Below are 11492 nucleotides of genomic sequence, written 5' to 3'. Positions count from 1 at the left end.
ATGATGATGATGATGATGATCAAAGTAACCGTATAATATCACCACGTATTTGAAAAAAAAATAATAATAATAATTAGTAAATAATAATAACAATAATAATAATAGTAATAATAGTACAATAATAAAATGAGCGGAAAATTTTAGGAAAAAAAAAATGATAAAATATAAAAACAAAGAGAAAATGATAAATTTGAAATTAAGTAATTCTGAATTTTAATTGGAGACACATAGGACAAAAAACTGAGATAGTCAAGCAAGCAAGCAAAAAAAGTAGAAGAAGAAGGAAACACACTGAGTTCATACATTTGAAGATGAAATTTTAGTGATATAATATAGAACAAAATATTTACATTTAAAAAAATAACATTTTATTTTTCTGGAAAACTTATTAATAAAAATTTTGTCAAAATAATTTTCATCATTTTTTTTTTCTTTCTTTATTATCATTATCATCATCAAAAAAAAAAAAAATTACAAAAATTGTTAAATATGAATGATAAAAATTTAATTTTTGAACATTTCAAAAAAAAAAAAAATTTATTTATTAAATAATTATTGCTTTACTTTTTCACTTTATTTAAATTTGCAAAAAAAAAAAATATATTTATGAAATTTTGGAATTAGCTTTCCAGGTAATATACATATATAACAAATTATATATCATTTTATTATGATGCAGAAAAGAAAAAAAAAGGAAGGAAAGGACAAAAGAAATCAACAACAAAAAAAAAAAAACATTTCTCATACTTTTTAGCACACTTTCATCAAAATCTGATAAAAAAAAAAAAAAAAACAAAATCTGAAACCTAAAAACAAAAAAAAAAAAAAAAGAAAAGAAAAGTAATCCTTGTTTATAAATTAAATATAAATGAAATAAATTTATGGAATGATATAATATTTATATATTTTTTAATACAGTAGTAAATTTATTCATTCTTTTTCTTTTCTTTTTTTTTTTCTCTCGAGAATATCAATGGAGGTAGAATGGAAATATTAGAGACATTTTGGTGATAAAAATGATAACATCAAGGAAAAAAAAGAGAGAGAGAGAAATTAATAAGTCAATTATAAATTTTCCAGAATTTTCTCTTTTTTTTTTTTTTGATTTGTTTATAAAAAAAAAGAAAAAAGAAAAAAAGTATTTTCTGGAAAATTATAAATGAAAATAAGAATGGGGAAGAAAAAAAAAAGAAAAAAAAAATAAACAACAAAAATAGACTGTTTCCTATATAATAATTATGTACAAGAAAAATAATAATTTGATAATTAATGAAATCCTTTAAAAAGGATAATTAATTAATTAATTAAAAAAAAAAAAAAAAAAAGAAAACCATTATTTTGATAATTTGAGGCAGTATTTGCCTGAGAAATAAGAAAGACAGCCTGAGACATTATTTTTAGCCTGCACTTCAGAACAGTTATCAATGCAAAAATGGATGATAATATGAAAATTAATTTTAACAAAAAAAAAAAAAAAAAAAAATGAAATGAATTGAAATTATTGGAAAAATTTGTTTAACTTTTTTGTTAATAATCATAAATGTATTCATAAATGGCCATGGAAGTGATAAAATGTATTATTAATTATATTTCTATCAAATATTCTTTTTTTTTTTTTTCATACTTTCTCAAATTATAGCAAAAGAAAAAAGAAATTTTTATTTAATTGTTTGGTTGTTTTTTTTTTTTTTTTTTGAAATGAAATAAAATTATGCTATATTTTTTTTTTCTTTCCAATTAAATTATAATTATTAGCTAAGCTTTTTTTTTTTTCCATGTCCAGAGAATAAATCTTTTTTACATTTTGTGCTAATGTTAGAAATGAAAAAAAAAAAACAAGCAAACAAACAAATAAACAAACAAACATTACAAAAGAAAATGAAATGAAGGAATGAAAAATCCTTTATTAAAGATTTTTCATTTTGTTCAAAATAAAAATATATATATATATATAAATATATATATATATATATATATATATATATATATATATTTGTTTATTTTATTTATTGATTTGTATAATTATTATATTTAATATATAAAAGTGAGAGATGAAAACCTGAAATGTTGCTAAATTGAGTATGAAAAAAAAAAAAAAAGAAAAGAAAAAAATAAAAATAATAGGAATAAGAATAATAATAATAAATAGAAATAAATAATATTTTAATGATGAAAAATATTTAATGTTTTGCTTGTAATAAATGAAGATTGAATGTAAGAAAATCTGAACATGCTTGACCACAACGATTACATTTAAATGGATTTTCATAACCATGATATCCCATATGAATATGATATAATGGCTCATCCTGGAATGCCATCTTGCAATGACCGCATGAAAAACGCCACATTTCTAGGATATGTAGCTTACGCTGAAATTTTTAAAAAATAAAAAAAATTTTTTAAAATGAAAAAAAAAAAAACAAGTTAAAGAATAAGGTAAAAAAAAAAAAGATACAGCTAATTAATTAATTTGATTAAATAAATAAATAAATCATTTTTAATATGTATGCAAAAAAAAAGTTAAAGAATAAAGCAAAAAACAGTTAATTAATTAATTTTATTAATGAAAATAAATCATTTTTAATATTTATGCAAAAAAAGTTAAAGAATAACGTAGAAAAAAATAATTAATTAATTAATTTTATTAAGTAAGTAAATCATTTTTAATATGTATGCAAGAAAGTTAACTAGTAAAATAAAGAATAGAATAATTAAATAATTTTATTAATGAAAATAAATCATTTTTAATATGTATGCAAAAAAAAGTTAAAGAATAACGCAAAAAAAAAAAGATAATTAATCAATTAATTTTATTAAGTAAGTAAATCATTTTCAATATGTATATAAACATTATGCAAAAAAGTTAGAGAATAAAGTGAAAAAAAAAATAATTAATTAATTAATTTTATTAAGTAAGTAAATCATTTTTAATATGTATGCAAGAAAGTTAAAGAATAAAGTGAAAAATAAGTTAATTAAATAAATTTATTAATTAAATAAATCATTTTTAATATGTATATAAACATTAATGGTTCAATTTTATTAATGAAAATAAATCATTTTTAATATGTATGCAATATTAATGAATTAATTTTTGCAAATTAAATAAAATCATTTTCAACATTTCACATATGGAAGAAAAAGAAAAAAGAAAGGTTTGAAATTTATTTATTTTAAAGATTATTAAAATTAGTGAAAAAAAAAAACAAACAAACAAACAAATAAACAAACAAACAAACCTCCATTTCTTGCATATGAGCAATACATGCTTGTTGAAAAATATTTAAATTGCTTAAATTAATCAAATCATTATGTATTCCAAGCGGTGGTATCAATTGTGGTTGTGGCGCTAATGGCGTTGTTGACGTTAATGATGATATTGATGGCGCTTCTTGTGAATCTAAAGTTATACCTACAGAAGTTCCACTCATTTCGTTTAATGGATTCTCTTTCATTCCTGATAATAACAATCCCTGCAATTGTTACATTTTTTATTAATTAATTAATCAATTAATTTATTTATTTATTTTAAAACAATGAATAAATAAATAAAATATTAGAAGCTAACAAACATCATAGCGAATAATTTAAATTATTCAAAAATCTCACTTCATACTTAGAATCATTCATACTATCACTGGAACCGGGATTTTCAGGTGAATTTTTCTCCTGAAGTCGTGCAGCAATTTGATTTAGCTTTAAACCGGCTTTTCGCTTTTTTGCACCTTTATCGCTTTCCTGTTCCATACCGGATGAACCTTCATCAGTGCTACTTTTTCCAGAACTTGGTGAATCCTCTGACTCACCTACAATAAAATCAAACTTTTATGCAAATTTATCTCATAAAATTTGACTATTTACAGCAATTTTAAACTTTCATATTATCCCTGCTATTTGGTTCAAATAAATCAAATAAAATAAATAAAAAAGAAAAAAAAATGCTAATTTAGATTAAAACTACTAATTTAGATTAAATCATTAGAAAATACGAGAAGACTAAACAAATGTCCCTTTGATTTTAAGTAAATACGCCAACAATAATAGCTTTTTGCTAATCAATAAATATCAAAATTTTAATTTTTCATAATAATAACTCTGCTAGCATATTTTACTTAAAATAAGCCTAGTATACCTAAATTTTCCTTAAAATTTTCTTCCCTTACAATTTCTCATAAAAGCTTATTAAAACTTATAAGTAAGTTTATTAAAATTTTTTCATTAAAAAAAAAAATTTTTTTTTTTTCTACCTAAAATTTTTATTTTATCATTAAAATTAAGTTTATTTAAAATTTTTGATCAAAAAAACTTTCTATCATTGTAGTATTTCTATTAAATTTTTTATCACAGTAATAAATAAAAATTGAAAAATATACCGGAAATATCACTCATCATATGATCTTCCGAATCGGTTATGCCGGTTTTTTCATCAACTTCAGCACCACTAATATAATCATCAACTTCCACTTTTGATGTTTCCATTTCATCATCTTGTTGTTCCATTTGCTCATTTAGATTGCTACTTGAATCGCTATAATTCATGTAAAAATATAAAACTAGAAATGAGAAATTTTAAACAAGTTATTTGCTAAATAAAACTGATTTATTTTCAAACACAAATGAAATTACGAAAAATAAATTTTTTTTTTTCCTTTTTAAATTGAATAATAAATTTGCTTAAATTAATAAAATGTACAAATAGTTAAATAGAGCTAAATAGATGGATTAATTAATCGACAAATAAATTGTAAGAAATGAAAATTATAAACGAACAAATTTTGTTTCACTCATCTTAAGATTTTTAAAAATGAAGCTAAATTATGGCAAAAACGATTACAAATAATCCGTAGAATATATTTTTTAAAATATTTTAAAATATTTCAAAAAAAAAAAAAAAAAAAAAGAAACGAACAATGATGTTTCACTACTGGGTACACCAGCTGTTTGCGGTATTCCAAATATATTATACAGTGGAATAAGCGGATTTTCACCATTTGGACCGATCAGATGGCCTAGCTGATGTCGTAAACTGTCACCCTGATTGATTGCCTGATAACTACATGCTGGACATTGCAATGATATACCAAGCATAGCACCTGGATTTAGACCAGCCATATTTTTTAATCGGAGCAATAATTCCATTTCTTCCATCTATAAACATCAAAATCTTTCTTTTATTTACTGTCTCTATTCAATAATTAATTAATTGTATCATTTTTTTTTTCTTTTTTTTGTTAATTTGTCTGCAAAATTAGCCAATTGATTATATGATTATATATATATATATATATATACTGAAAGAAAAAAATTAAATATATTTAAAAAAAAGAAAATAATTTTATCATTTTAAAATAAACGGTAATAAAAAAAAAAAAAAAACAAAAGTACATACCTGATGTTGCTGACGGAAGAGTAAATGTGATGCTATATCCAGTGAATTAGTGGTGACAACCGGTGTCATACCTAATGCAGCAGTTAACTCTTGTGCCATAGTTGATGTTGTTGGTAGTGGTTCCGGTGAGGAACCACCATCAGTAGATTGTACCGCAAGTGATTCACTAAGACGTCGCATTGCTGTATCATCACTTTCCGCAACTACTTGCGTTGTACCTTTAGCATATATTAATCAGTTCTTTCATATATATATTATCTTTTTCATCAATTGAAATTTATTGATGAAAAAAAAAGTAAACAAAACAAAAAAAAAAGACATTAGTAAAAAAATATTTACCATTACAAAGATCACTTGTGCTAGCAGTAGCATTGACAGTAATGCTTACAGGTGAATCGGTGACATCAGTAGCTCGATTATGATTATATTTTCTCAGATGTAATTTTAAGCTATGACAATATTTTGTAGCATAGGTACAATCACGACAACGAAATTGATAAATATTTGTATGTGATTTCATATGTGAATTAAGCATTGATTTATTAACACAGGAATAAGCGCATTTTTTACAATGGAATGGTTTAGATCCCATATGATTCCGTAAATGATATTCCTGAAAGAAATTCTTTGTTCCGGTTGCTAATGTTTATTTTTGATAAAAATGTAAAAATTATTTAATTCTTTCTTTTTCTTTTTTTAGATAGAAGGATGACAATTTTTTGCTTTCGAGAACAATTTAATCAATGTTATTTATGCATTTGCAATCTTAATTGTATCTACAAAATGATCTAAAAATTGCATTCTTTTCAAGTGAATTTATTATATTTCTGAATTGCTTCTATTTAATTCAAATTTTCCAAAAAGGAAAAAATATTAGAAAAAAAAAAAAACTAAATTAACAAATTCATCTTTACTTCAATTTTAATTTATAGGTGGTATTTATATGTAAAATAAAAAGTAAAAAATATGATACCAAATGATGCTTATATTCGGTGACAAAACCGCATCTTGTACAACCAAGTTGCTTTTCCACAGGTATATGAGTTCGAGCATGTGCCCATTGCTCTTCTTTAGACGTACTGATATGACTACATTGTTTACATTTGTATGTTTTTGGTTTACTTGAACATTGCCTTGGTTTATCACCGTTTACCGGACTAATTGATTGCTCATCACTGTTTATTGATTTGATGCTTTCATGGAATGCTTGTGAACTAAGAAGACCCTGTGAGATCAGTGCTGTAGCTAAATTTGCTGATGATAAATCCGGTAACACACTTGGATTTTCGGTGAAAGCACGAATTTGATCCAGAGCAGATGGTACCAATCCACTTATGGAATTTGCAGCACCGGAGAGCTTTGATGATGAAATTATATCGCTTGATGGTGGAGTTCCTGAACCGGACGGCAAACTTAGACCACTACCGGAATCACTTTGTGCTGATGTTGTTGGACCACTGCTTGAGTTCGATGAACAACTAGCGGCAACAGCTTGTGCCGCAGCTTGTGCAGCTGCCGCCAAATTAGCTGCTTCTAGGACAGAAGCCATTGAGGTTGAAAGACTGCTAGCATCGACAGGTGTTGTCGTGATTCGTGCTACCGGTGTACTTGATGTAGAAGTACTGTTAGTTAACGCTTGTTCTACGTCAAGACCTGCAGCAAGTTGTTCCTCAACGGTATGTGAATCACGCATGTGTTTCTTTAAACGTCCCTCCGTACGTGACGTATAGTCGCACATTGTGCACTGGTGATCACCATGAGTGTTCATATGAGAATTGTAGTGGAATTTAGAGTTACACGAGAAGCCACAGATATTACAGACAAGCGGAAGTGCGGCACCAGATTGTTGCGCTTCCGTAACATTTATCGGGCCTAGGCCAGGAGCACGGCAAAATGTTGACGAACTAGGCGTACTTGAGATGGATTCGGATCGTGGGCTTGGTGCCGCATGTGCGGTTTGCGGCATTAAACGATGGCATGGACTGACACTGCTAGCTGCGGAACGTGAGGTTGTTGCTGTTGACGATGTCGTAGAAGGGATTAATTTTTCATTTAGGATACGTTCTTCAATGCATATTGCCGTAAATCGAGTTTGTCCAAGCGGTGTTTCCGTACGTGTTCCATGTATTTCTGGAGATTCCATGCCACTCACCAGAAGTCTGCAATAACGATGCATAATATTTTCGAGAAATATCTTTGAGAAACAATGTCACCAAGGAATTTACATAAATATCAAAATTATAAAAAACAGTTTAAAAAAACTAAAAAATTCTAATTAAAAACTGCTGTAATACCTGCTCTCACTATCATCAACTATTCCGCTTCCGGCATCGTCATCATCAGTTAACGGTTTTTCGTCCATTTCATCTTCATCACATTCTTTGTGCTCAACATCTATTTCCACTTCTCCATCCACTAAAAAGTAAAATCACATATCACATGCTTATTTTGTTTCATTGTTTGTATTTGTCAACAATAGGGCACATATGTAGATAAATAAAACTAGGCGGAAAAAGATTTCTGGATTCTGAATCGAGTAAAATCTTTTAAGATCAGGAATTTTCGAAGATCAAGAAGGCTCACTGATAAACATCTATTTAGTTCTCGAAAAAAAAAAAAAAAAAAAAAAAAAACTTTCTAATAAATAACAAGCACATTTTATTCCTAATCATGAAACAAATATCATTCACTTCCGGAACTTTTGTTATACAGTATGAGTACGAGAGAAAAATAAAAAATGAAACGAATTATGTATGTAATTTATGTAATTTTACTAATTTAAATGTTTTTTTTTTTTTTTTTTTGGTTGAATACAATTTTAAATTTTTTTTTAAAAGCTAAATAAAAACTGCTATCCGATTATTTAATGTTGTACATTCACTGAGACACTTTTATGAATAACCTGCTTTTTTTCTTTTCATTCTATTGCTTGGTAAATAGAAAAAGTAAAATTCACCAAAATCTAAAATAGATTTCATTCGTGGTTGTTCATCGACATTATCCGTTTTTTCAGTAAATTCATCGCTATCCGTACGAATTACCGAACCCATAGTTGCATATGTCGAGATGCCAATAATTTCATTACTGATTCCGGTTGTTAATAATGATTGTTCATTTCCTCCTCCTTCATCAGTTATCTTGCTAACTGAATAAGACTCATCAATGTTAATAGTTTTGTCAGTTTTACTACAATCATCGGTCATTTCGATATCACCGATGACAAGTTTCGATTCAATTGTATCATCTTCTCCGTTATGATGATAATCTCTTTCTACGGATGTGATATGATTCCGTGACAATGATGTCACAAAAGAGGAAGTTGACGATGATGATGATGATGGTATTGCAAAATTTGATACATCATCACAATCTCGAGTTATTACTGCTGTAGCAGTAATAGCACGATCTTGCCGCATTTCCATATTTTGATTCAGCAGCCGGAAAGCACTGGAACCATCATCGGTATGTACCACAGGATGTGGTGATAGAGATGTATGATGTTGTGATACTGTAACAGTTTTAACATCTGATAAAAACTGCTGTTCACTTTCATCCTGTAATCGTAAATCACCATTTTGTACAAGTTGCTGATAATCGGAATTCAGGAATGAAGTTCGCTGCTGCTTAACATCCTGTTGAATTTGATGTGTTTCAGGTATCAGATTTGCAGTAGTCGAATGATTGGTCAAAATAATCGAGGATTGATTTTGATTTATCTTATTCGCCAGCTGTTGTTGTTGTTGTTGTTGTTGTTGCTGTTGCTGCTGCTGCAATGCAGCGCAATTTTGCTGTAGCCAAAGTTGTGCTGCAACGGTTGCATTAGTGGTACCATTAGCGGATACTTTATTGCTACTATTTAATTGTTGTTGTAATTTTTGGAGAAGTTCCTGCTTTCTGGTTTCCATTAATTTAGCTTCTTCTGCAGCTGCAGCAGTTATGTAAGCTTGTTGAGGTGTTGTTGTTGTTGTTACATGTGGTACAGAAGGACCACTATTAATAGTTGAACTAAGATGAGCTAGCAATTTTTGTGTCGTATCATTCTGTTGCTGTTGCAATGAATCTTGCGAATCACCTCCATCTAAATTTGATAGCTCAGAAGATAGAGATGATATTAATCGAGTTGGTAGTACTGAACTACCACTTGATGATTGCTGTTGTTGTTGTTGTTGTTGTTGTTGGACGAAACTATCATAAGGTGTGATAGACGATAGACTTACGCCAGCCGTTCCAGTAACGTTCTTATCGTGCTGCATTGGATAAAAGCCACGTGTATTATCGGTATAATTCTGAAATGCTATTTTCATTAAAAAGAATGTTAACGTTATGTTAGGTTGAATTTGTCATTAATGAAAAAAAAAAAAAAAATAATAATTAATGAGAAATAATTCATTCGGGTAAAGATAGATAAGAAAGTTATCTTACCCCCTCATTCAAAAGATGCATAAAAAAATTCAAAAAAAAAAAAGGAAGGAAACCACCGCCTGATTAAAAAATTATTCATTAATAAATTTTTAAACCATTTAATTCATTGAATACACTAATTGATAAAAATGTCAAATTTGCAAAATTAATTGAAAAATCATATCAAAATAAATGAAAAAAGAAAAATAAAACAAATAACGCTTAGAAAAAGAAGGAAGAAAATGGAAAAAATTGAATTCAATAAAAGACTAAAAAAAAAAAAAAAGTTCCATTCTTTCTTTCAATTATCTTCATACTTTCATGTGTTGATTCAGATAAACTAAGTTTCAAAGGAAAAATTCATCATGAATATTTCAAAACAAAAAAAAAAAAAACGAAAATAAAAAGAAAGGAAGCGAAAAAACACATACAAATTAAAAGAGAAAAATGGCAAAGAAAAGAAAAATATAGTTTTTTTTTTTTTTTTTGATATTTTATTGTCAACAATAAAATATAAAAAAGAAAAGTATCATCGTTATGTATTTGGTTGTCTTATATGAATATAAAAATAAATATATACATATATATATTCAATTATGTAAGCATTTGATATGCTTAAATGATTCCTTCCAAGAATATTTCATCTTTTTTATTTTTATGTTTTTTTTCCTCGCTCTTTTTAGCTTTTTTCTTTTTTCTTTCGATTGCAAACTTTAATTTCATTTTTATATTTCTTTGCATTTTTTTTTTCTCTCAAATTTTTTTTTTTTTTTTTTAATTCTCCTTTCATATATGTTTTATAATTGAATAAATAATATGAATTGTATTATTTGTACAAGTAATGTATGTTATAAATTAGCTATGAGCATATTTAGACATTTTCAAATAGTTTGAAAATAACAAATAGTTATTCCTTTCATTGAATTAACAAACCCTTTATGGTTAAAATTGAATAAAATTCACAGGATAACTTAACTAGTCAATACAATATGATATAATTGCATTTATAACTCAATCATATTTTTAGTTATATTTTTAGTTATGCTACATATATTTATAAAGATTTAAAATTTTAAATAATTGGACAATATTCTTCATTTTTTTTTTTTTTTTTTTTTTAATGATCATTTAAAAAATGTAGATATTATTGCCTAATATGAAAAGTGTTCATCGATTGATATTTACTTTACATTTCAATCTTATCACATATATACATTGTTATAAAAGTTATAAAAAGAAAAAGATATAAATAATTATAAATTTCTTATTAGTTATTTATACTAAATTAAAATTACAATCTATTCCGATCAATGAATGAAACATTTATGATTATTAATAATAAAAAAGATTGAAAAACAAGTACCTTGATGAAAATGTTGCTCCTCTGCAGTGACCATCCGTTCGTTTCTACTACTTCAACTAATTCCTCATAACTCATTCAATTATGATGGTACTCGTCCTCCTGGATTATTTTTCTTGTGAAATTTCAATCGTTTCGTTCTAAATTTTCTCACTTCTTGCTTTTTACCACTGCTATTATACAGGGTAATTTCAGGATGTTATCAGGAGAACCGGTGAAAACGTTATCACCCTCATAGTTTCACTACCATCCAACACCTATAAATGGTAATATAGGTAAAAATATATTTTATACTATATTACATTTCAAATTAATTATAATGGCTAATAAAGATAAAAC

The 11492-nt window shown here is 26.3% G+C and overlaps 1 protein-coding gene across 1 annotated transcript; it reads right to left on the bottom strand.

Annotated features, from left to right (window-relative positions):
* Window positions 1-2180: 2180 nt before the first annotated feature.
* On the bottom strand, window positions 2181-11231 carry Bma-hbl-1 (Zinc finger, C2H2 type family protein; the record flags this gene model as incomplete). Its single annotated transcript, XM_043075943.1, has 11 exons — window positions 2181-2372; window positions 3243-3476; window positions 3613-3809; window positions 4377-4531; window positions 4913-5151; window positions 5393-5610; window positions 5732-6005; window positions 6366-7551; window positions 7687-7807; window positions 8349-9678; window positions 11157-11231. 11 exons carry the CDS (start codon window positions 11229-11231, stop codon window positions 2181-2183), a joined length of 4221 nt encoding a protein of 1406 aa, XP_042931877.1.
* Window positions 11232-11492: the final 261 nt, after the last annotated feature.

This window comes from Brugia malayi (genome assembly GCF_000002995.4).
Source record: "Brugia malayi strain FR3 genome assembly, contig: Bm_v4_ChrX_scaffold_001, whole genome shotgun sequence".
In the NCBI taxonomy this organism is placed as follows: Eukaryota; Metazoa; Nematoda; class Chromadorea; order Rhabditida; family Onchocercidae; genus Brugia; species Brugia malayi.
The sequence above is the reverse complement of the archived record's forward strand: the minus strand, read 5'-3'. Positions and strand labels throughout refer to the sequence as shown.